We start from the raw sequence: 25,559 nt of genomic DNA on the forward strand, positions 1-25,559 counted from the left end.
GGGCTGCAGGCAAGTATCTGCTTCACATGTAAAGGGTCAGTTCTCTGCCATGAGAAACATTTCTCAGAGCACACACCAGCGAAAGACAGTTTTTTTTTTTTTTTTTGCCATTTTCCTTGTGTTATTATTTGTATATAATTTGGAGGCATGTGAGAGTGGGAGGGATAGAAAAAAAGAACAGAGGGCAGGGGGAGAGAGAAGGAGACAGGGAGAAAGAAAAAAAAAAGATAAATTCACGGATGTGCAGAAAAAAGATTGAGAGTAAAGATGAGGTTAAAGAGTCTGAGAGGGTGCTAGAGGCTGGAAGAAAGAGAGAAAGCCTCTCTGAGAGGGCTGGGATGGGAAAATATAAAGAATAAGAAGGGGAGGGAGAAGGATATGTAACAAAACTCTAATTATTTGCGAGAAGCACTTTCCATCGGCCTTCCAGCCACTCTTATAGATCTGGTAGTAATAGGGTTCTTTCTTCTTATCATTATATCTCTTGCTAGTCCTTCATTCCTCCATTCATTCCATTTGTGAAATGCTACACATTTTTCAAAGCTCTTTATTGATCAATTATCTCATTTCATCCTTGCCATTGCCTGGGTGATTGTATAGGCTGGTGTTACTGGGTTCACTGTCAGAGGAGAAAAGCCCAAGCATACACACACTATAATTCAGATCAGTAGGTTTTAACATTTATTACTCATAAGAATCACTGAAGGTATCTGTGAAAAATAGATTTCCCTAAGGCTCACCCCCAACGCTTCCAGTAAAATCCAGACAACAACGCTTCAGCAATTACTACAGATAATTTTTATACACTGGCACATGGACTTACATTCTGAGACGTCCTGGACTAGATTCCAATTTCCTGACTGGTCATCTGAACTCTTTTTACTGCCCCTTATGCCCACAAGATGACCAGAGGTGTTAACCTTTAAAGAAAAGTGCTAGGGCCTAGTGCTTTCAGATGGAGTCTTAGTTATTAAATCAGAGTGATTTTTGGTTTTCGGGATTTGTTTTTTGTTTGTGTGTGTGTGTGTATGTGTGATTTTTGTTTTGTTTTGTTTTGTTTGCTTGTACTAGTTTAGTATAATAGAAACTACATTTGGCCAAGATGAATATTAGTGGAAGCATTAGAATCTCCATAGGTGCATAGGTTTAAATTCCAGCTTTTTAATCCATCCATTGTGAGGAGATTCCCTACTCCTTATGAGTTCCTATTGATTGCTTTCCATTCTACTATTAATCTCCTTCCTGTTTTCATCAACACTGCAAGACCCTGGGCCTCTCCTCTGTCTCTGCTCAACATTAACCACCACAAATAATAGTTTGATTAGAGAAACAATTACACCATTCCCATCAAAGTTTCAGATGGTGTCCGAAACTGTTCAATAATCCAAACACAAATATTTCTTGTTACTGGAAATGGGGTAGAGCCTTCACAGCTTGCGACGATGCAGAGAGTTAAAAGACCAATGTTAATAGATACCTTGCAAACATGAAAAGAAATTAAGACGCTGTGACGTTATGAACCTGTGCTAGCCATGCAGGGAAACTGGTAGAATTAGGAAATGACAAGGTGAAATTTGTCAACCGGCTTATTATCTTCCATGATGTAATACACCGGGATAAGTGACAGGAAGAATTCAACACGCTCTATTCCTGGGATTACAAACTGACATCCACTGACATAGCCTGCATGTGTGTATTGTTTGGCCCCAAAGTGTTTTATGACTACGGGAAAATATTTAAAATTTAAAAAATTTCACAAAACGGCAACAAAGAAGGTAACTGACTGCCTTTTTTCAGGTTTTCTGGCAACTTTGGGCCTCATATTCCTTCATGGCAGCATTCATTGAAATCTATGTAATGGGGCGCCTGGGTGGCTCAGTCAACTAAGTGTCTGACATCAGTTCAGGTCATGATCTCATAGCTTGTGGGTTCAAGCTCTGCATTGGGTTGTCTGCTATCCATACAGAGCCGGCTTCAGATCCTCTGTCCGTCTCTCTCTATCTGCCTCTCCCCCTCCACATGCTCTCTCTCTCAAAAATAACCATTTAAAAGAAAACCCTGAGTAATACATGCCCCTTTGAATTGTCGAATGTTCTCTCTCCTACAATCATATGTGTACTTATACCCTTCCTGAGTCTCTCATGCATGCCCCTGTCCAACCTCTGTGGGAGCCCAGAAACTTTAATTAATTCTTTAATTCTAATAATTTATTAATAAATTCTTGTAGATTTTCTTATACAATCAATCATATCATGTCCAAATAATAAATTTTTACTTATTCCTTTTCAATTATTATAATATTTATTTTTCTTATCTTATAGTACTAGGTAGCTATTTAATATAATGCTTCATAAAAATAACATTACTGGACACAATTGTTTTGTTCTCATTCTCACAGGGAAAGCTAACATTTCCCCACTATACACAATGATTGTTATAGTTCTTGAAGTTATTCTATCAGATTAATATCTTGTTTCCAAATGCTTGTTAAAACAAGTTTTTATTTTTAGCATTGTTCAGATGATCATATGTTGTTAAGCTTATTCTTTCAATCTAGTAAATTAAGCTGATTGATTTCTTAGTTAATTGTTGTTGTTGTTCTTTTAAGCAATTTTTAAGCCCAATGTGGGGCTCTTCATCTGGGAATTGTTGAGTTCAAGCCCTGTTCAATCAGCGTAATTTACTAGATTGGAAGAATAAGGAGAACAACATATGATCATCTGAACAATGCTAAAAAAAACTCTTTTAACAATTCAATATTATTTAATTAATTTTAAAAAAGCATTAAGAATTAACTAAAGTTTCTGGACATAGAATTTATATAAATTAATTGTATTTCTATCTATGCAAGAGCCAGATGAAAATTTAACAATATACAACTTACAAAAACATCAAGAAAACATCAAGTACTTATAAATAATTCTAACAAAATATATGTATAATTCTTAAGAGAAGATTACTGAAATTTATTGAATGAAATTAAAGAAAACCTTAAAAATTAGAAAAATATACCATGTTCATTGATTGGGCAATCCGGTATTTAAATTATGTTAATTTTCTCCAAATAGACCTATAGATTCAATATAACTCCAATTAAAATTCTAATATTTTTATTGTGGAATATAGGAAGCTGATTTTAAACTTTATATGGAAGTACATAAAGTCAAGAAAATCTTAGTAATTCTTAAAGATTTAAGAAGTAAAGAAGAAAAACGAAAAAGGAGAGCTTGTTTTACAGTTATCAAGTGCCATAATAAAGTATAACAATTGAAACTGTCAAATTGGAGCAGAGTGACATGATGTGACATGTGAAGCAATAGCGACATGAGGCGACAAAGACCAGTGGACGGAATAGGGAGCTCTTAACCAAACCTACAGGTATATGGATCTTAGGTATAAAACAAAGATGGTAAAACAAAGCATTGGGAAAGGATTGGCCATTTTGATTAATGCTGCTGGGACAATCAGGTGGCCACTGGGGAAAAGTTAAAATCGATTTCCATGTAACACAAAATACAGAAACCAATTCCAGATGAATTTGATACTGATGTAAATGTAGAATTTAAAAAGTTTACAAAGAAAATACAGGAGAATATCTCTGAAACTTTATTTTAGGAAAATACACAAAAAACACTAACCATAAATTAAAGGGCATGTATTCTGTTGCATTAGACTTATTCTGCTTATCAAAAGAAATAACAGCAAAAATGAAAAGACAAAAAAAACTCAAATTACTATAAATCAGTAAGGAAATTACTATAAATCAGTAAGGAAAATTAAAACAACCTAACCCCAAAACAACAGAAAAAACAAAATAATTGGCAGTCTTAAATATGTTCTTCACTTTTCCAAAACAATAGAAAAGAAAAGAAAAGAAAAAGAAATACAGGCTTACTCATTACAGCACAGTTTTTTTGTAATAAACAAAAATTCGTGACAGCGCAATGTCTATGAATTACCAAATTAATCAGTGAGTTATGGTTTATTCATTCAATAAATTATATGCAGCAATAATAATAAACATACTATAGCTATAATCAATAAAATAAAAAATCTTAAATTACTATGTTGAACAAAGGACAAAAATATCTATAATATATTGCAATTTACATGAAGTTAAGAACAGTCGAATTCAAATTCTGTTATATTCAGATGTACCCATAGACAGTAAACCTAAAAAGAAAGGCTAGAAATTAAGTCAGATTTGCTACAAGTTATCTCTAGAGCAGTGGTAGAGGGATGTAATTCATAGAATATTCCCAAGAAGCTTCTGCACTGCTGCAGTGCAGCAAATATTCTGTCTTTTAATCTGGGTCATAATTACACTAGGTTCGGATTAACGTCTATTCATGATACGTATATTTATATTTTTGCACTTTTCTGTCTATGTTACCCTTTCATAATGATCACAAAGATACAGAGCCTGAGCTTAAGAAACTTAAAATTGATGCTCGGATCCATTACAAGGCAAATAAGCTGTCTTACGGGATAGATAAAAAAAACTCCTCAAGGTTTTAAGAGTGATTACTATGTAACAGAGGCTGAATGTATTTAATCAGAAAATATCAAGAAATTTAGTAAAATAATATCTATTGTCATTACTCATGCACTATTGGTGGATTCTCCATTTGTCCCTCCACCCCTGAATCCCTAGTGCAAATGTCCTAGAAATAGGGAAGACACTACATAGTTTCAAGCTTTAATTTAGAAGTTATCAATTTTCTCTCAGTCTCATTCTTTCTCTCGAATTTTAGGTTGTCATTCACCCTTACTTATTTAGAGTCAGAAGCTTTCCCTGTAAGACCTGCCTCTGGTTTGTTCCCTTGTATTGAGCTAGCTTTCTGTAAGATGTCACTACCTAGAATTATTTTAGCAGTCAGAGGCATTCATCCTGTTTAATTTGATATGCACTAGTTGATTCGTGCACTCTTGTTCCACGAGGCTAAATGCTGGCATGAGGCGGCAACACACCTCCAGATCTGTGGTCTTCACCAGATCCTCCTGGAGGCTGGAACCTGTCTGTGAAGTTCAAGTCAAAGCTGGCTTGCCATGCTTCTTGCTGTTCAGGACAGGCTGTCATGGGTTGGAACAACGTTTAATCTTCCTGAGGACTTTGATTTCATTTAAATTCAACTTTCTCCGATCTTCATCTAATTCAGAGAAAGACAAGTACTGTTTTAAAACACTTGTAGCCATTCTAAGAACTGATAAAATATTTATTAAAAGTAGTTATGAGCAAAGCCACACGTTTTGTTTACCATCGAATCATTTCAAAATGGAAGCACATCTGACCTTATGGTTTAATAGGAATAGTGCCATATTTATGCATTGATTAGGAGTTTGCAAAGTACTTCTATATACGTTATCTCTACAAAATCCTAAAAGGCAGGCAGGCTGGTATATGTTAACTACTTTCAATTTGTGAATAGAGCCTTAAATATTTAAGGGAATTTAACCAAATATATAAATGAGGTTAAATGTTAAAGGGTCTTTAACGTGATTATTAAATTTGCCTATTAATAAATAGAATAATAGCATTTGTAAATTGAATTTAAAACCTTAAGCAAAAGAAAGGTTTTTCATCCTATGAATTAAAAAGAAAGTTAAATATATACTTCCAAAACAGAATTAACTTCTATAAAACATTTTCTGCACACAAAAGGTATATTGGGGACATCAGAAAAAAAGTTTACATTTAGAAACTTGAAAATCTACTTATAGAACTAACATATCAAATATTAGTATCATGAATATATAAGTAAATTCTTTGTATTGGTAAGGGAAATAAATCAGTAACTTTATGCCATCACTTATTTTTGCCCTAGTACATAGTAGACATTCAGTTATTGTCTGTTAAATTAATTGTGTGGTTTAAGAACAGTATATATAGGGCCCCCTGGGCCGCTAAATCGTTTGAGCATCCAACATTTGATTTCTGCTCAGATCATGATCCCAGGGTCATGGGATCCAGCCTCAAAGTGGGTTCTGGACTAAGGGTGGAGCCTCCTCACAACTCTCCCTCCCTTTGCCTCTCTGCCCCCCGCCCCCACGTATGCTCTTTATCTCTAAAAATTATTTTAAAAATTATATATACAAATTATAAGGAAAGGGTAATTGTTGTAGACAGAACTAATAAATAAGGCTTTAGGCAGATGGTACAACTTTAGCTGAATTTTAATGAAAAAAAATTATTCCATGTTCTTTGATATTTTTATTAAAAATTTTAAAAAGGAGAAAAAACATGAGCAAAACTACAAAGCTGAAAGTAAAAGATGCCATATTTAAGAGACAGCAAAGAAACCAGCTGATCTGTTGGGAAACAATGGGAAAATTGAGTGAATAGGTTTAAGTTATAAATAAAACTTTGAATTATTTGCCCCTAAAACACAGAAATTTATTTTTTTTTAATCTGATATTCTCTGTGTTTGAAAGAAATCCAACAAATTATAAGCATTGGGGTAGCCAATCTCCAAAATGGCCTCCAATAATCCCTGCTTCTTGGTATTCAAGCATGTGGGTGGAACATTCTCACACTTCATTAAGGCTGACTTGTGTGACTCATAGAATACAGTGAAAGAGACGTTGTGAGATTTCTAAGGCCTAGGCAGTAAAAGACATTATGGCTTCCACCTCAGTCTCTCAGATTGTTTTCTCCTGGGGAAGCTGGCCAGCCATTGCATTGTGAGAACAATCCAGCAAGCTCGCGGACAGACCCAGGGGAGTAATACTGACAGCAAGCACCAGCTTGCCGGCAATATGAATGAACCACCTCATAAATGGATCTTCCAGATCCATCACACACTGGGCTGATTGGTGCCCTACCCACGATCTTTACAGACTGCTAGCTTGTAAGAGACCCAAAGCCAGAATTGCTCAAAGCTGTTCTCAAGTTACTTCCCCATGAAAACTGTGAGAGATAATAAACAATTGTTTTAAGACATGAGTTTAGAGATAATTTGTTGCACAAGAGTGTATGGCTAATAAAAGTGCTATTATTCACACGTGTAATACTTTCAAGTTTTTGATACAACTTTGATTAATAGAAAGAATACCTTGTGTCAACGGAATTGTCCTGGGTTTGGAGGTAAATTATTTTCTCTCGAGCTATAGCCACAATAAATGTTTAATTAATACCGGATGGGGGCACCTGGGTGGCTCAGTCGGTTAAGCCTCCGACTTCGGCTCAGGTCATGATCTCACGGTTCGTGGGTTTGAGCCCCGAGTCAGGCTCTGTGATGACGCTCAGAGCCTGAAGCCTGCTTCAGATTTTGTGTCTCCCTCTCTCCCTGACCCTCCCCTGCTCATGCTGTCTCTATCTCCCAAAATAAATAAAACATTAAACAAATTTAATTAATACCAGATGAATTTATTTAATTGATCTATTATTTGCTTGTTCCATAAAGTCAAAAACATCTTTAGGATTATATGTCTTGACGATTAAATTCTTAAAGTTCAGAGCTTTAATTTACCTTTGAAGAATTGGTGCAGGTAGAACTAGAATAATTCTTCATCACCTTTTTTGTTATACTGTCGTAATAATAATAGCATTGAATTTTATAAGCAGCATAGATTAACAATTTAAAAATTATACACTGTAATTAATGGAAGTTATAATGTTAGTTTCATTTCAAATATATTTTACTAATAAATTTGGTTTAGTTGTATTTTGCATTTCTTTATATGCTTACATGAGAATTACTGTTAATGAACTATATTTGCTCATTAATGTCTCTGAATATTGGTAAAATAATTTGTAATTTGTTTTATCTAGTGAAACATGAGAAATTTTAAGGTGAAATTCTTGTTCACTTTCATTCATGCATTGGGAAATTAAGTTAGAGACACAAATGATATTAGAGTTTCAGACATTGTTTTCTCAGATTAAACAGTAAATCATTCCAACTCCTTTTTCTTCTCCTGCTGGAATCTAATCTCCATTTTTATTCACATTAATTCCTCTTCTTTGACAATTTTTCTCCTACTTGTCTAAAATGTAGAGATCAAAATTGAATTCATGTTGCAATAAGAATCTAGCCATTACTGAACAAAATAGCAATGGTTACTTCATAGTTATATGACATGATTTTATCACTAAGTTCCATTTGCAAGTATGAATTTAAGATAAAATATTGTATTAATTATTCAGTTTCTTTGACTTTACATCTTTTCCTGATATACTTATTTTTATACAATTCTACCAAATTTATTTTTACATTTTATTTCACTTTGTATTTTTTATTTACTTTGTATTTTATTTCACTTTATATTTATTTCAATGTGAACTTTATCTAGTAAATAAACAATAATTTATCAAGATATAATCAATATAACAAGATAAATATTTTATCTTGTTAATTTCCTTATTATTACCCAAAGTGTTTAAAAAAACAGTTCAATTTACTATCTCTTAAAAAATTGATTTGGATTATTTTTTTTAATGTAACAATCAGATTCATTTGAAATGCTGTGCTAAACGTTTTCATAAATTGATTCTATTGTTGACTGCTTTATAGTTTGTCTAGTTCATTGATGATAATGTCATATGAGACAAAAATCAAAAGCCTTACTCAGGCTCAACTTGATTGTTATAGGCCTATATGTGGACCAATGGTATTTAAGACATTAATCACCTACTCAGCCTTTACTTTCTACCTATATTATCAGTCCCCTAAAGCAATGCTGAGCTTTAAGCTCATTTGACTTTGCTTCTTAAAAGAGGATAATAACTCGGGTGCCTGGGTGGCTCAGTCAGTTAAGCATCTGACTTCAGCTCAGATCATGATCTTGGGGCTCATGAGTTTGAACCTTATGTGGGGCTCTGTGCTGACAGCCCAGAACCTGGAGCCTCTTTCGGATTCTGTGTCTCCTTCTCTTTCTGCCTGGCCCCTGCTCACACTTAGCCTCTCTCTATATAAAAAACAAAAACAAACAAACAAAAAAAAAACATTTGAAAAAAGAATATGATACCAATGTATGAGAGTATTAGGAGAAAATGGAAGGGTAGAAAATAGTCAGGTCTGACTTTCTGCTATATGGAAAGCCATAATTTAGTGCATTACAAACTACTTTATGACAAATTGGGTGGCCTTTAGAAACTAAAGCAATATTTCTAGGACATGTAATGAGTACAACTGGTGGTACTTGAGATAATTTGGGGGATGAATGTCATGGAATTAAATAACCTTGACTCAAATCTCTACTATGCTTCTGATTATCTCAGCATATGTTTGGTGTTCTTATGTCTTTATTATGGCCTAACATTCACTAATTTCACATTTCTTTTTTTTCTTTTTTTAATGTTTGTTTATTTTTAAGAGAGAGAGACAGAATACGAGCTGGGGAGGGACAGAGAGAGGGAGACACAGAATCCAAAGCAAGCTCCAAGCTCTTAGTTCTCAGCACAGAGCCTGATGTGGGGCTCGAACTCACAAACTGTGAGATTGTGACCTGAGCTGAAGTCCATCACTAATTTCACTTTTCAACATGGAGCACACAGGATCAAATGTGGAACCGCAGTTAATGGTATCTATATGGAACATGACTTTTAATAAGTCATCCCCAGGGGATACCTGGGTGGCTCAGTAGGTTGAATGCTGGTTGGGATCTCAGGGTTCCAGGGTTCAAGCCTTGCGTTGGGCTCTGTGCTAGCAGCTGAGAGCATGAAGCCTGTTTCAGATTCTGTGTCTCCCTCTCTCTCTGCCCCTCTTCCTCTCTCTTTCTCTCAAAAGTAAACAAACATTACAAAAATTAAAAAAATTTTAAAAATCCCAATGCCTGATGTTTCTGTAAATCCTTTGTCATGGATGGAGGATTAAGTCCTCATTCTCACCTTTCTTTCCTCCTTCCTGAATCCATCAGATCATGTACTCCTTTTGGTTTCTTGTGACATTTTCTTTAACTTCACTTTGGCCACAATCAAAGCACAACTCCCCTTTCCTTCATGCATTCCTTTGAAATATCCATTTAACTAAAATCTTGGTGGATTTTTGCACACTTTGTGTGTAGCAGCTGATATTACTGAAAAGGGAGGCTTTACATAAAAACGATACAACAAGTGAGTTTTATTTATTTATTTATTTATTTTAATTTGAGAGAGAAGGCACATGAGTGGGGGAGAGGGGCAGAAAGAGAGACGGAGAGAATCTTAAGCAAGCTCCGGGTTCCACTCAGCATGGAGCCTGCACTAGACTGGATTTCATGACTGATATTATAACCTTAGCCAAAGTCAAGAGTCCAACACTTAATCGACTGAACTACCCAGGCACAAGAGTGAGTTTTAGATGTCCCTGGTCTGAAAAGTCCTTCGGATGCTTTACCTTCTTTCTTTGCCTTTTCTCTCTCCTCTTTCCCCACATCTTTCTCTCATTCTTATAGGTAAAACGTTGAGTCCATTTTTTTTTTTTTTGGACAAAGCAATTCAGCTCTCTCTAGACCTTTCTCTTACATCTCTTATAGTTCTGAACATCCTTTTTCTTTTCCAAAATTACTTCTTGTGAGGTCATACCTGACAATGTGTTTTTAGATAAGAATAAATTTGCCAGTTTACTTTTTGTCCTGGCAATTGGGAAGGGATCTTGGAGTGGTTCATTCTTCTGGTTAAAATTGGACACTATCATGCAGTTGGGCACTACTTTTAAATAATGAAGCAAATTTGAGTTGATTGAGAGGCGAAAGTATACAATTTACTTCTTGTTCTCCTTCACTTTATGCATGGATTTTATTTTTCTCCTGCTGCGAGTAGAGCAGACACTTCCCAACCAGGCTTTGAAAGCATATTCTAGAAACATGTCTGTTGCCTACTATTAAATACAAAAATCTGTTGCAATGTTCAGTATAGGCTCCTTCTTTTTCCAAAGGCTGCATCTGTCCCACAACATGCAGAGTTATTTTTAAATGTGTTAGATTTAATTAACCCACCACAAGTGACTCCTTTGATGACGTCCTAATGGAATGTTCAAAATCTTTTTAATTTGGAAAATATACCATATAAAAGCTAGACTCTGAAATAGGAAAGTAGACACTATGACTACTTTCCTGTTCTTGTATAAATACATGACGGGCCCCTACTGTGGTTCAAGGCAGTCTTTCCATCCCCAATGTGGAGAAACTCTGGGGAAAGAGATTCAGAGGAAGAAAAGACACTCTATTGTTTTAATACTCAGAACTGCCATATACTAGATCCAAAGGGGTTTGAAATCCCTTGCCCTGTCAGTATTTGCTTGTTTTTTTCTAATTAAAAATTATGGGTCTCAGGTGTATGAAAATTGTCCCTAATTTTGTGTTGCAATGGATAAGACAAGATTTCAAATTCTGGTTGTTTTGTGATGCTATATGATGCCTTCAGCCAAATTAACTAAATTATACTGTTTTTGGTGTGCTTAGATCCACAAGGAAGTGGTCCTCAAAGTTTTCTGAAGAGAAACCCCATTTACATGGAAACACTGTGAACTCCTCTTCCAATGGGATAATATTTGCACCCGCTAACTGAGGAAACAGAAGGCTACTAAATATTAAGCAATTCTTTAGAAGTGGTATTTTATTAATCACAATAGAAACTATATCTATTTTAAAATATCAGCATATGTGTGTGGATCATTTTTTTAAGACACATACAATATTTAGTGTGAATACAGATTTAAAAATGTTTTATTTTATTTTATTTTAATTCCAGTATAGTTAACATACAGCATTACATTAGTTTCAGGTGTACAATCCAGTGATGCAACACTTCATATGTCACCTGGTGCTCAAGTGTGAATATAGACAGTGACCCCGGAAAACACCGCAGATTCCAATAGCGACATGTCCACACCATAGCAACAGCCATGGGCCTAAGGACTACAACAAAAAAATCCCTCTTTCGTCTACTACATGAAACCGACTTCCACATTTCTTTTTTCCATCCTTCAATCTATCTGTTCTGCTACTATAACAGTTCCTTGAAATAAATGATATAAGAATATTAGAAAAAGAGAATAATGAAAAAAATAATTTATAAACTCTGGCAAAGCAGTTGTCACAGTTAGGACATAACTGGGAAAATTAGGTTATGATTTAAGGAGGAGCTTAAGTTTTTTCAGAAAGGCTTTCCTAGCTCGAACCTACTGACTGTATTGGACATGGCCCCGTAAGTAGTTACTCAAGTACTTAGAGGCAGTATAAGTCAGAAACATAAATTTCTCTGACCTAATGGTAAAACTTGAAAATGTACCCCATTTCATTGACTTTTTAATCAGGATCAATTCATGTGTAACCCAGCTATTGAATTCATCTCTTACCTTTTTATATAATATATGCATTGTTTGCTCTGTACAGAAACTGTATAGGGTGGGTTTCCAAAATACTGAAAACTGAGGCTAAAGAGGTTAAACAATTTGCAGATAGTCACATAGCTGCTCAATGGTGGGGCCTGGATTGGGTAACATGGCCCCACAATCATATTCCTGACACTAAACTCCCCCGTGCTTTATAACCTTGCTAAGAGATGATCTTCCTTTATTTAGTGTCCTTTCTTGCATTCACAGGGGATACTGGATATATATGTTACAAAATAACTTGATGCAAGTACAATTAAGAGGGCAAGTAGTTTTTGATGTGACAAAGGCAATGAATGATTTGCTATCAAAGTGAGACCAGACAATAATGTATTTACCATAACACCGTTGCTTTACCCCAAAACAAGAAAAGAAAAAGTCCTCATTACAACATTGCCCTAAATGTAAGACAAGTAACAAAAGGAAGAACACTTAAAACGTCATATCGTCAAAAGCTCTTCATAAATTTTGAGTCGTTTGATATTACAATAGAAGTTGACTTTCTTTTTTAATTTATTAGTAAAATTGTTTCACATGAATGTTCTACTCATCGACAAGATAAAACTTTGAGCTAAGAGATTTTCTTTTGATTTAATTTATTTAATAACCTCTGATAGACGAGATCGATGATTGGTCAGCCAAAAACAGATGAAGTACTACTGATGATCACTGGTTTTTTACTTTTAATATTTTACATACCTTAATTAGTTACGTTTATTTTCATAACAACTATCAATCATATAAAAGAAAAAATTGTACTCGAAAGTCATTAAAGTACTAAAGTATTGACATAGCAATACTGCAATCACAAAGATGATGATCTTGTTGTCCTAAAACTATACCCAATATTGAGGAAAAAAAGCACAAAAGAGGGATTAGAACATCTGGGTTTAAACAAGCTCTAGGACTTTCTAACTCTGCATCCTGCAAAGTCACAGTCAGTTACCAGGACTTCCTTCTCCTCTTCTATATAATGCAGATAACAGTTATGTCTGTTCAACTGTTTCACAAAGTTGTTGTTGAAATCAATAAACGTAATTGAAAGTAATTATTGTTAGATGAGCTTGTGTCCCTGGAATATCTATCACTTAAAGTTTTTTTGTCCCTTCAAATAACTCTTTTCAGGGCAAGAAAAGATTATCTTTGACCTTTTAGAAAATAGAAAATAACTCTTTTGTTCTTTTATTTTATGCCTGTATAACTAGAAGTACCGTCTCTCCCTTAATAATAAATTAAAGAGCATTTTAGATCAGCTAGAGAGTGTTTCTTTACATTTAGAAAAGACAAAAATAAAGGTAGATGAATTGATAAATAAGATATCTCAGATTTAGCCAAATATTATTTTTTACCTTCAAATGCAATACTGTAGACTATTTTTGGAAAAGCATTTGTCACTAAATAAATATAGACATGAGCACACACCCCCACATACATTACTGAGAGAGAATTGACTGCCTTATTTGATATGGACTCTATTAATTCATGTAGGAATTAATCCACCTATAAAAATATTTCATCTTCTTACACTCGCTCTTTTATGTTGAAAAGAAAATTCTGAAACCAAGTATTCCCAATGTCTGTTTCAAAGTTTGTCTTTCACATTTTTCTTGAATTCTGGGTAGACCAACACCCTAAAGAGAAATACATTCAGTTTAGGTAACATTACCAGACTGCAAATGAATGTAGTCATTTTTGCCCCTTGCAAAACAAAATTCCCGTCTGGGCTCAAATTTCTCCAAGACAGAAATAATAACTCCATGAAGCCATTGTATATACCTGCTAAAGTACAAGCCTTCATTTGGCATGTGAAAATGCAATTTGTACTTTATTATTTGCCATAATGGATATTTACATTGCAATTTAATCTTAGAGGTAATACAATTTTATTGTTGAAGAGAAGTTGTTCAATGGACACTTTTTATAGAGAGGAAACTGAGGCCTGGCTCATACCACATTGCACAGTTAGCTGATGTCTGAATTGCAAGTCTGGGTCTTGCTTCCATCTCTCATCATGTCATTTCATGTGTGTAAGTCATGGTTCTAAACGAATGTGATCAGCTGGTAGAAAGGGTTTAGTGAGACCTTCCCTGTTTCTGAAAAAACACTCATAAGAGCGTATAGTTAAGACCCAAGATCTCAAGTGGCTACATCCTAAGTTCAGAGAAAAGCTAGAGGTGTCATTAGAGAGAGAATAGGACTCCACTATCTTCTAGTATCACTGCCCCTACATGGAGCCCAGAGAAAGGAAAGGGTAGTGCTGTTCCTCCCAGGACTGAGAGAGCCCCCAAATTCATCTCCTTCCAGAAGTCATGAGATGAGTCAAAGAGACTTGCCTCTGAAGTTTGCTAGTGCCTTTAAGAATGTGTGAAGCGTAGGGCAGCTGGGTGGCTCAGCCGGTTAAGCATCCAACTTTGGCTCAGGTCATGATCTCCTGGTTTGTGAGTTCAAGCCCCACATCGGGCTCTGAGCATCCAACTTTGGCTCAGGTCATGATCTCCTGGTTTGTGAGTTCAAGCCCCACATCGGGCTCTGTGCTGACAGCTCAGAGCCTGGAGCCTGTTTCAGATTCTGTGTCTCCCTCTTTCTCTGCCTCTCTGTCTCTCTCCCTCTCAATCTCTCTCTCAAAAATAAAATGAGAAATGAAATGAAAAAAAAAAAAAAAAGAATGTGTGAAGCCTAAGCATCTTGTTTCCTTGGAAGATGTTTTTTTGAGCTGCCAAAACCACAGTTCCTCTCTGGCCTCAGAGTACAGCCTGGTGGGAGGGACTGTGGGATAACTGTCTAAGAGCCAAGAGTACAGCCAGGTTGTTCCTTTTCCCTCCTACTCCCACCCCTATAAATATTAAATAAAACCTTTACCTCTTTATGCCTCAAGAAATCGAGACTCTTAAAACGAGTTTTAAGACAGAAGACAAGAAGTCCCCTGATAATAGAGTTCACAGTCTCAAATATCTCTTTATTATGGAATAGGATTTTAATTTTTTTTTAAATCACAGTTATTTTTGTGGAGGGAAATAACTGTACCGTCCCATCATTTCAAACCTGACATCTGGGTGAGCAGAGGAAATTTGCCCGTACACTTCCATCCATTTGCCAGCCAAACACCTTGAATTCTCAGGTCCATTTTGCAGATATTGCTGTTTTCTGTTTAAGAAACTCACCAGTGTAATGCTGCCTTCCTGTTCTCCCCAGAGGGGCCAGGTGGCTGAGACACCTGTCCATGCTTGGAGCCGGCCACGCTTGGCGCTCTCTCCCCACCTCACAGATGGTTGGTAACCTGAGGAGATTTCCTCTTTTGGGCACAACTTTCTCCCACTTATCTGATTTTTTTTTCCTCTCTGTGAGAGATGAGATTTTTTTTCTTCTTACTTACCTTCCCAATTCATTCTGCTTAGGAAATTTAAGCATTTTCAAAACTTGTGTGCTTGCTACAGTATTTTGTTAGTCTTAATTGAAAATGCAGTGTAAATTTAAAATCCTTTTTTTAAGAGTTGCCACTAGCTCTGATGTTTTCATTGAAAATGGGATTTTCCTACTTTCCTCTCCCAATAGATTCTTCTAAATGTCTAATATCATCACCTTCCAGACCTTAGGTTACATGATCTTTGTTTTACTTGGCACCGTTCACTCTTTTCTTCTATTTGTGTATCCTTGCCTCCTTTTCTCCCATGAAATTATTCTTTTCTTTCTTTAATGTGTTCAATTATCTGATTCTTTTTGAAATCTCTCCCTCCAAGAAAATGATTCTGATTGTCCCTGACACAAAGAGAAATATCACCTTACTTTGATTTCACTCAACATTGGATAGAAAGAGCTATGCATCTTGTTAATTACATAGCACGTTACGTCTTATACAACACCTTAGCATAATCTGATAGCTGTTTCACACATGTATAGCTTGAGTATTCAAATATACTCTAAGGTCTTGTAGGAAAAACATGTTTTTCTATTTTTGCTTAGCTCTTCATGAAATAGATGCTTAATAAATGTTTATTGCTGTTAACAATCCATTGGCTAGTGAGCTACTTATGCATTTAAAATAGGATATTATGAAACTTTGGATAAGTGCGAACAGAAGAAATCAAAAGACACATCATCACATAAAAATTGTTATTTTATTTTAATTGATAATGATTTAACTGTATTTAATTCGGTTGGCAATGAACCAAAATGAATTTTGCTCTGTCAGAAGAGAAGGATCACTGCTAGTGTAAGAATGTGTTGATAAGACACTGATAATCGAAAGGAATTAGTGTCTTGCCTTTCATGAAGGTGACCGGTTTTTGTCGTTCTTGTTGTTGTTGTTTTAGGTTTTTTAAATGTTTATTTATTTTAAGAAAGAGAGAGAGTGTCTGCCAGGAGAGGGCAGAAAGAGAGGGAGAGAGAGAAAGAGTCCCATTCAGGCTCTGCCCTCCCAGTACAGAGCCTGATGTAGGACTAGAACTCACAAACTGTGAGATCATGACCTGATCCAAAATCCAGAGTCAGACGCTTAACTGAGCAACCCAGGTGCCCTATTCCATGAAGGGGGTGTTTTGATGGGAATATAGAGAGTGGTACTCTATTTTATTTATTTATGTGTTTACTTATTTCATTATATTCATATATACATATATTTTGCTTTCATATATCAATTCATAGCGTATTATGTTATATATTTATATACTTTTGATATACTTTAATATCTATATTTTTTGATGGGTGAGGGAAAATTGAAATTTTCGACTTAAACTTCACTAATGATTATTTACTAACAAAAAAGATAATAGGGTATCAATTGAACAAGATTGTAATATTAGCAATTACTGGCAAATTACTATGAAAAAGGCCCTCCCACCATTTACAACACCCCAATTTATGCATTGCCATCACGTGCAAACTTAAGAAGGGAATCTTCATTATAAGCTATGATGCACAGGAGATGATAACTAAACACAAGTGATAACCAAACATTGACAGTTACTTTATTTCAATACAAAATCTATATAAAGTTTTTTAAAAGCTTGAGGAAGTAAGGATGTATAAGAAGGGGCATTGTATAAAAACTACATGAGTTAGTGGGAAAAATAAATTATATGCTATTGAAACATAAAACTATCTACTTTACTTTCCGTTCCATACATGAGCTCATCTAGGTTATGAAATTCTTACCTAATAATGGTACTTTGTGTATTAGACCATTAAGTAGTTAACATTTTGTATATACTATAATTATATATTTCTAAAAAAAATCACTCTGTTGTTTAAAACTTAAAACTTTCTTCTGAAATTTTGTTTATAGATAAAACTCACAAAGGAAATCTTTTCTCCTTAGTTGAAAGGAAAACTTTGGCATTGTCTCCATCACAAGTGCATTCCATTTAGTAGAATGGGGGGAGGATTTTTCTCTATTACATAATGTAGAATGCTCAGTTGGGAATTAAGGGAACTTTTTTAGTAATTAGTGCTATGACCTTTTGAAACTACCTTAAACTCATACATTTTCTAAGCTGTAAAATGTAGGGGTTCTGTTATAATAAGGTATCTTTAGAAGTTTTTTTGAGGACTCAAGTCCTAAATTCTAAGCCACTGTCCTTCAGTGTTTGTATTGATCCAGAGGAAGTAAGATCTACCTTCTCTAGCAGTGATTTTCCAGTGGACTTTACTTGTCGACTTGGTAGGGGAAAAGATAATTAGAGACATAGCTGCTCATTATGAGGATGGATGAAATTCTAACTTTTATGTTCTTTTTTAAATGTTTTTATTTATTTTGAAAGAAAGACAGAGCAAGCAGGGGAGGGGCAGAGAGAGAGAATCCCAAGCAGGCTCCGCACTGTCAGTGCAGAGACTGACATGGGGCTCAATTCCATGAACGATGAGATCATGACCTGAGCTGAAATCAAGAGTCAGTAGCTTAACTGACTGAGCACCCAGGTGCCCCTAAAATTCTAACATTTAGAGACTACTTATGAGTTACTTAGAAATGTAATTATAAAACACATCTATGAAGATTGGAGTAGATGACTGGATCATTTGAAAATAAGAGAAAATATGATACCTGGTTTTCAGCTGTAAGCTGACTTTCCAAGTTCTCATGATTTCTGTAATTAAAATGGGGTTTTTTTAAATCCCAATCCTGCTTCATTCTTTAATAGTGTAGGAAACTAATGTCACTGTATCTCATGTACTCTCTCAGTCTAGGGTAGAATCAGGACAAAATACCATCTGTTTCTCTTATAACATCCAAAGAGCAGCAATATCTGGTTCGGCATAAGCAAAGATGTAAAGCACAGGTCTCCTTGTTAAATTTGTCTTTAATTACTTTGGAGCTAAAGAAAACTGAAATGCTACCTCATCATGTCTTGTGAAGAGGAAATACACAGAATAAACCATTCTCCTCAATAGTTTATTATGAGACCAGATCGACCTAGAGAAATTTCTAGAAAATGCTGTAAAAGCGTAACTGGTAGTTACTCACATCCTGGACAATAAAACCTTCAGTGGTGGCAGTTAGAATAATTCTTTCCCACCATATCATAAAAGAACGCTTCTATTTGCAGAATTTTCCAACTGAGTAAATCTGTTTTTATTTTTCACATATAAATAGCTTTAGTAGACTGGAAATTTCTTTCAGAGCTTTAAATGTAAACATTTTATGGATGTTTATGGATGGACACATTTTGTATGTGTATGTATGTAATGTATATGGCAAAATGATATTATTTTTTTAAAGAATGAAACAGTGAGGTATTTTGTCTGTTTCCTCATCTTAGGTAAATAAGGGCAAAATATCTGTGCATCTAAGTCACTTCTACCCTTTTAACATCACACCCTGTGAAAGGCAGAGCAGAAGTATGTGGCTTTGCATGTAACTGTCCCATGGCAAGATCTGTGGTAGTTCAGAGTATCTTCTCTGGATTTCAGGGGGCCTGGATTAAAATTCCAACTGTGTTACTTCCCACTGTATAGTGTGGGCAAGTTGCTCATCTTTTTTGAGCCTCATTCTCCTCATCTGTAAAATGGTGATCAAACAAGTATGGGCATCATAGTACCTTCTGAGGATTAAAGGAAGTAATCCACAGAAAGTGCTCTCATGGAGCCTGGCACATAAAGACACTCAGTACTTTCGTGGACTGTTTGTCAGTCTTTACCAAAGGAGGGCATTCTCTTTGTTGGACAAGCTGAAGAACTAATAATGAAGACGTGAATGAGTGCTACTGGATTAAGAGTTTACTCAGGGAAATCAGTAGCCAAATGTGTTAAAGTCTGATAGGCAGGAAATGCCTTGCAGTACATCCCAATCTTGCCACCCAGTGATTAATATTTTGCCTCCTTATAGTTTGGCTCAAGTCATTTTATGGATATGGACTCACAGATCTCAAGATCTGTGACCTCAAGAGGTCAAGGACATTGGTAAACACAAAAATGGGGACTTGCTGCTCAGTTCAGTTAGCGCTGTCTCATTCTCTGCCCCACCCACTTCCCAGTTGTTTTTCCTACAGTAGAATTTCTATTTGCTCACTTTCCTTGGCTCCTTAATGACCTGTTATTAAAGACCTACGTCTCTGCCTTGGTGTTCAAGGTCCTTTATTATTTATTGTCCAGTATTGTACAAGATGAGGCCAACTATGCTCTTTCATAGCATACAGCAATCCAACCAGACACAACTGTTTGCAACGTTCTCAATCACCTCTTCTCCTCCAGACCTCATCCATCTGCATTCCTCTAGCTATGTGATAGTGCTAGCCCTACTCTCCAAGCCCTAGCTCCTAGTCAACTCACTCATAACAGAGTCCTTGCTCATGTCAGCAGTTTATCTTATAAACTCTTGCCCAATTTCTTGCCCAGCAGCTTTCAGATTTTTAGATGGAATCACAGTAGGAAACACATTGTGTACTGACACATGTTTTATTCAAATACACACACACATGTGTACAAACTTCATGAAACAATACTTACTTTCATTATTTGCAATATCACTCTAATGTTTTTTTTTTTTCTCTTTCTTTTGGCAAAAACTCTGGTTGCAATCTACTAAATAGATTTGAATTAGTCTTTAATTGTATCATAACCTGCAGTTTGAAAAACACTGGTCTACACAACCCATACAGAATATCCTTGATTACTTATTGTGTGGAGGCATTATGTTCCTTACCAGACTGAGAGCTATTCATGGGTGGTACCATGTGGTACAACATAGAGTCTTTTATTAGATTTAATCATGTTTTTCATATTAGTTATGGAGTAACTGTTTATAGAAGCAAAAAAAGGGAAGAAGGAAAAGAGGGAGGGAGGAAAGAAAAAATAAAGTCTTGAGGAATATTTATTAGACTCAGAAATTGAGATTGCCACTATTTAGCAATTCAACAGATAGGGATCATTTAAGTTATTTACAGGTGAATTTTTCAGTCAAAGTGGAATGTGTTTCTTTAAATAACTTTCTTCAACATCAGTTTAAACGTAGAATTTAGTGACACATCATAGATTCTGGAATGAGAAGAAAAATAGTGAGAACAAAATGACTATATATATATATAGAGAGAGAGAAAAGATAACCTCACTCATGCTATGTTCCTTCTCTCTAGTGGGGGGAGGGGGTGAGATCGAGGGTGTCAAGTGTACCCAGAGGTGAAAAAAACTTTTGACTTGATTTCTGTAAAGCCTGTGAAAATGCAGTTCTATTATTCCTGAATGCCCTGAAACATCTATATGTGCTGCATACATCAAACAATTTCTGTGTCCTGCCTATAAACAAGTTCAGTGCCAAGTGCTAACACTTCCCAGCACCTCAAGTGTATAGAATGAAACAGGAAGTACATTCTGTCTCATGACACCTGAAATATTACTTCTCACAGCTGTGCAAGATTACTGGTTTTCCCAGATTCAAAGAGGAAAATGTTGGAAGAAATTTAAATTTGAGAAGTCAGCGTATTTACTGTAATGACATACCCAGTTTGATTGGCATTGAAACTTAAGTCTCTGTCACTCGAAGTCCATCCTCTTAACTAACATGCTATACTATACATACTCGATATAGATGAAGTAACATCACAAAAACAATGACTTCCATGGACATAAATGCTGTGTCCAAGTCCTTCATACATATTTGTTTGCTATTTTCTGATCTTCAGCATGACAGTGAGTGTATAGACAAGAACAATAAAAGCAGGATTAAAAGGATTCTATAAATGCTAATAAACTCAATAATATTATGTAAAAAAATATTTCCATAAATCACTGAGAATTAAGTCCTACATACTTCACTCTGAAAAAATGTCAATGGAAATTTTAGGAATTACCATTAAATATTGACTTCTATTGCCAAAAAGGAATTATTAAAAATAAAAATATAATATACATAACAATGCATACGATTCATTTTTGTGCCTTTGTTACAATTTAGAGAACGAAATCATTTGAAAATGAAGATTTACAGTGGCTCCATTGACAGAAATTGAGGCATGTTGTAATGTTGAATTTCTTTATTTTTTTTTAAGTTTATTTATTTATTTTGAGAGAGTGAGACAGAGACAGTATGAGAAAGAAAGAGGCAGAGAGAGAGGAAGAAGAGGGAGAATCCCAAAGAGGCTGTGCACTGTCGGTGCTGAGTCTGACGAGCGACTCGATCTCACGAACCATGAGATCATGACCTGAGCTGAAATCAAGAGTCAGATGTTTAATTGACTAAGTCACGCGGGCACCCCATAATGTTGAATTTCCTTAAAATTTATGGTTTTTCTTTTTAAAAATTTAAAAGAAAATATATTGTCTTCCTTTGGAATATATATAGAAAAAGAGGGGGGTGGGAATGTTTTATAATAAAAAAGAGATGTACAAATACTGACATTTTACTAATTAATAATTTCAGTGTGCTATGAAAATATTTAGCAAAACATCCACTGCCCAGAGAATGTCCATTTAATTAACTTCATCTGACAATGTTAGAAATTGGCTTAAAAGTGTTGTCAAATTTAGTGGCGCTTGGGTGGCTCAGTCAGTTAAGCATCCAACTTTAGCTCAGGTCATGGTCTTATGGTTCATAGGTCCGAGCCCTGTGGCAAGCTCTGTGCTGACAGCTTAGAGCCTGAAGTCTGCTTCAAATTCTATCTCTTCTTCTCTCTCTGCCCCTCTAAAGCTCATGCTCTGTCTCTCACTCTCTATCGAAAATAAACATTAAAAATAATAAAAAATTTAAAAATCGTCAAATTTCAAATTTAGACATTTATTCTTTACTAGTTTTGTCAGGTATCATTTTGTTTCAGAACTATAGACTGCTCCTGCCAGCTCTCTTGAAAATTCACATCTTTGGGGAGAAGCAGGTGGTGTTAGTGAACGAATATTGAACTGAAGGCTGAATTCATTACAATTAGAAGATTAATTTCAAATCCATGCCCTGCTTACCGGGTTAGCAGCCATATACATACAGTTTACTTTGCTTAAATACGCTAGTATTATTTTGCAAAATAAATGTAAACTTTAATGCAGCTACTTTAACATAAGATACTTTTTTCAGATGGTAACCATACCACCACTAAGTTATCACCATCAATTCCTACAACAGAAGTATCTGTATCAACATCAAGCATAATGTCAAATTCTGTTTCGAAATCAACAGTTGGAATGTCTCCTAAAGGTAGGATTAACAATTAGTGAAATTTATCCCAATAAAATTAGTAGCGTCCATATAATCTAATCACAGAAAAATAATTTGAAGTGCTGTATATATTATTATGAAGGTCTGTGTAACTTCACTGTTTTGAAACTTATGTGTTATTTTGGGTTGAATACAGAGCCCTGAGATGACAGTGAGCTTCTTTGATTGTATCCCTTTGGATCATTTCCTGTTTGAGAATAATCCTATTGTGAATGTTGCATACACAAAGTTTATTTTTAGAGAATAAAAAATTACCATTTCTTTAATCATAAAAATATGTTTCTAAACATTTCAGTTTTTCTTAAGCCTCACAGTTAACAAGGTGAAGCTGTATTAGTAATAGACTGATTTGTTAGTTATATTGGGCTGATAATAGATTTAATTTATAAGGTTCCATAACAATGTCATCACTATTTTCTTTTAAGTTTATTTATTTATTTTGGGAGGGAGGGTGGGGGGAAGACAGAGAGAATTCCAAGCAGGCTCTGCACTGCCAGCATGGAGTCCAACCTGGAGCTCAAGCCCATGAAACATGAGATCATGACCTGAGCTGAAATCAAGAGTCTACTGCTTAACTGACTCAGCCACCCAGGTGCTCCATGTCATCATTATTGTTAATGAACTGAATGACACCTGGATTATGTTTTATGGTTAGAGGTATTCTCACCATCCATGAGAAGTAAAAATGAACCATTGGGGTCATTTAATTAAAAACCTGAGAGGTTATCAATCCAGTGCATTCTTCAGTGTCCATCCAGGAACACACATCAGATGAGGCACGTCATTCAGGTTCAATAACCAATGGAGAGAGAAAAATAAAATGTGTTTATTGTTGATGAGCAGAAACCCGGTTAGAATGCTAAGGTCAGAGGAAGATCTGAAAATCATACCCTGTAATAAGGAGATGAATTAAATTCTTTCTCACCTCTCTTTCTCACCTCTCTACTTACTCTTCATTTTTCATTCGAAGGCCAAATTCAATTGCATGTAGAGGACATGAGGGCTAGTTCACTGGTCTTACAAGGGGCGGTGATCCTCAAAGAAAAAGAGTATGATGAATATAGTCCATTATTTCTGAAATGTGCAATTCTAGGATGAAACCAAACCAGTTCTCTTGGAACTTCTCTACCAAACCTGGAGAAGGCATTACACAAAGAGGATTGCCCAGTGGATTTTATTCCCAGAATGTGGTACTTTTATTGCCAACCAAAGGATACTCCAAATGACACAGTCAAAAAAAGCCAGGGTTCATGAATCCTCCAGCCAACTCCTGCACACTAGATTTTTTATTTTATTTTTAAAAATTGTTTCAGCCCTATGTTCTCAGTGCTTAAGCAGAGGCATTCTAGAACTTTGACAAAGTGTAAGTATTTGCTGCTTCTCTCTCTCTCCCTCTTTCTATCACTCTCTCTGTGAGTTGCCACCTGAGTTCTTGGCATAAAATTACACTCATATGATAAAAACATGTTATTTTTGTGATCAATAACTACCTTCAAAAGTACCAATAAAGAGAAGGTAGGTGCTGACATTGCATGCAGACTCAAAGGGTTGAAGTTTTACAAGTTTTACATGAACTCCTTGGAACTCATGCTTTCCCAATGAGACAATTCCTAGCCCTGACCTCAGTGACCTGTGGTGATTAACAATGTCCAAATAACACAGACTCCAACCACTATGTTGAATAGCCATGAAAGGGCAGAGGAGGAAGGGTCGGTCAAGGCATTCAGGCAGAATTGTCATTTGTGATACCAGGAATGCATCTTTCCTTACAGGCTTGGAAGGGAAACTCTATACCTACTCATATACTTAGGAGACTATCCTGGCAACTTTTTCACTGGAGGTTCCTGTAGGCAACCCTGAAGCCCCTTATCTGAAACAAGTCACTTGATAAAACACTTGAAATCATATGCACAAATGCACACATACACACACACACATTTTCTTCTTAATTTCTTTTTTGGACATTTTGCTTTATATTACTCAGTTAACAAAAACTAAACTCTAATCTGTGTTCTTCAAAAGTTCTCCCACATGAAGTTTATTTATTTATTTATTTAATGTTTTTTATTTCTTTCTGAGATAGAGACAGCATGGACAGGGGAGGGTCAGAGAAAGAGGGAGATACAGAATCTGAAGCAGGCTCCAGGCTCTGAGCTAGCTGTCAGCACAGAGCCTGACACAGGACTCAAACCCATGAACTGTGAGATCATGACCTGAGCCGAAGTCGGACGCTTAACCGACTGAGCCACTCAGGCGCCCCATGAATTTTAAATTATTCACATTCAATTGTACAAATTGTAAAAGGCCAGTAAAGCTTTTCTTTTTATTACTTTTTATTACAACAATGTTCAGATGTACCACAAATGAAGAATACTATAATTAATACCCACATGCCCATCTCCCAGAATCAATAATTTATCAAGATTTGACCATATTTGCTTCATTTTTTTTTCTTTCTCCTCCCTCCCTCCCTCCCTCCCTCCCTTGTTCCCTTTCTTCCTTCCTTTTCCTTTTTTTCCCTTTCTTCTTGTTTATTTGGGTTTTTTGTTATTGTTACTGAGGGTTTTTATGGGAATCCAGATATTTTGCCATTTTCCCTCTGCACACTAAAT

At 35.6% G+C, this 25,559-nt stretch overlaps 1 protein-coding gene across 4 annotated transcripts in view; it reads left to right on the forward strand.

Annotated features, from left to right (window-relative positions):
• EMCN (endomucin) overlaps positions 1–25,559 on the forward strand; it is a 100,086-nt gene that overhangs the window by 10,245 nt on the left and 64,282 nt on the right. For all 4 annotated transcript variants that reach the window (XM_039217956.1, XM_039217955.1, XM_039217954.1 and 1 more), the window contains exon 2: positions 22,807–22,926. In XM_039217956.1, the coding sequence (XP_039073887.1) occupies positions 22,807–22,926 (120 nt within the window). The remainder of the gene's footprint in view (positions 1–22,806; positions 22,927–25,559) is intronic.

This window comes from Hyaena hyaena, unplaced genomic scaffold (genome assembly GCF_003009895.1).
Source record: "Hyaena hyaena isolate Hyena2069 unplaced genomic scaffold, ASM300989v1 scaffold_722, whole genome shotgun sequence".
Taxonomy (NCBI): Eukaryota; Metazoa; Chordata; class Mammalia; order Carnivora; family Hyaenidae; genus Hyaena; species Hyaena hyaena.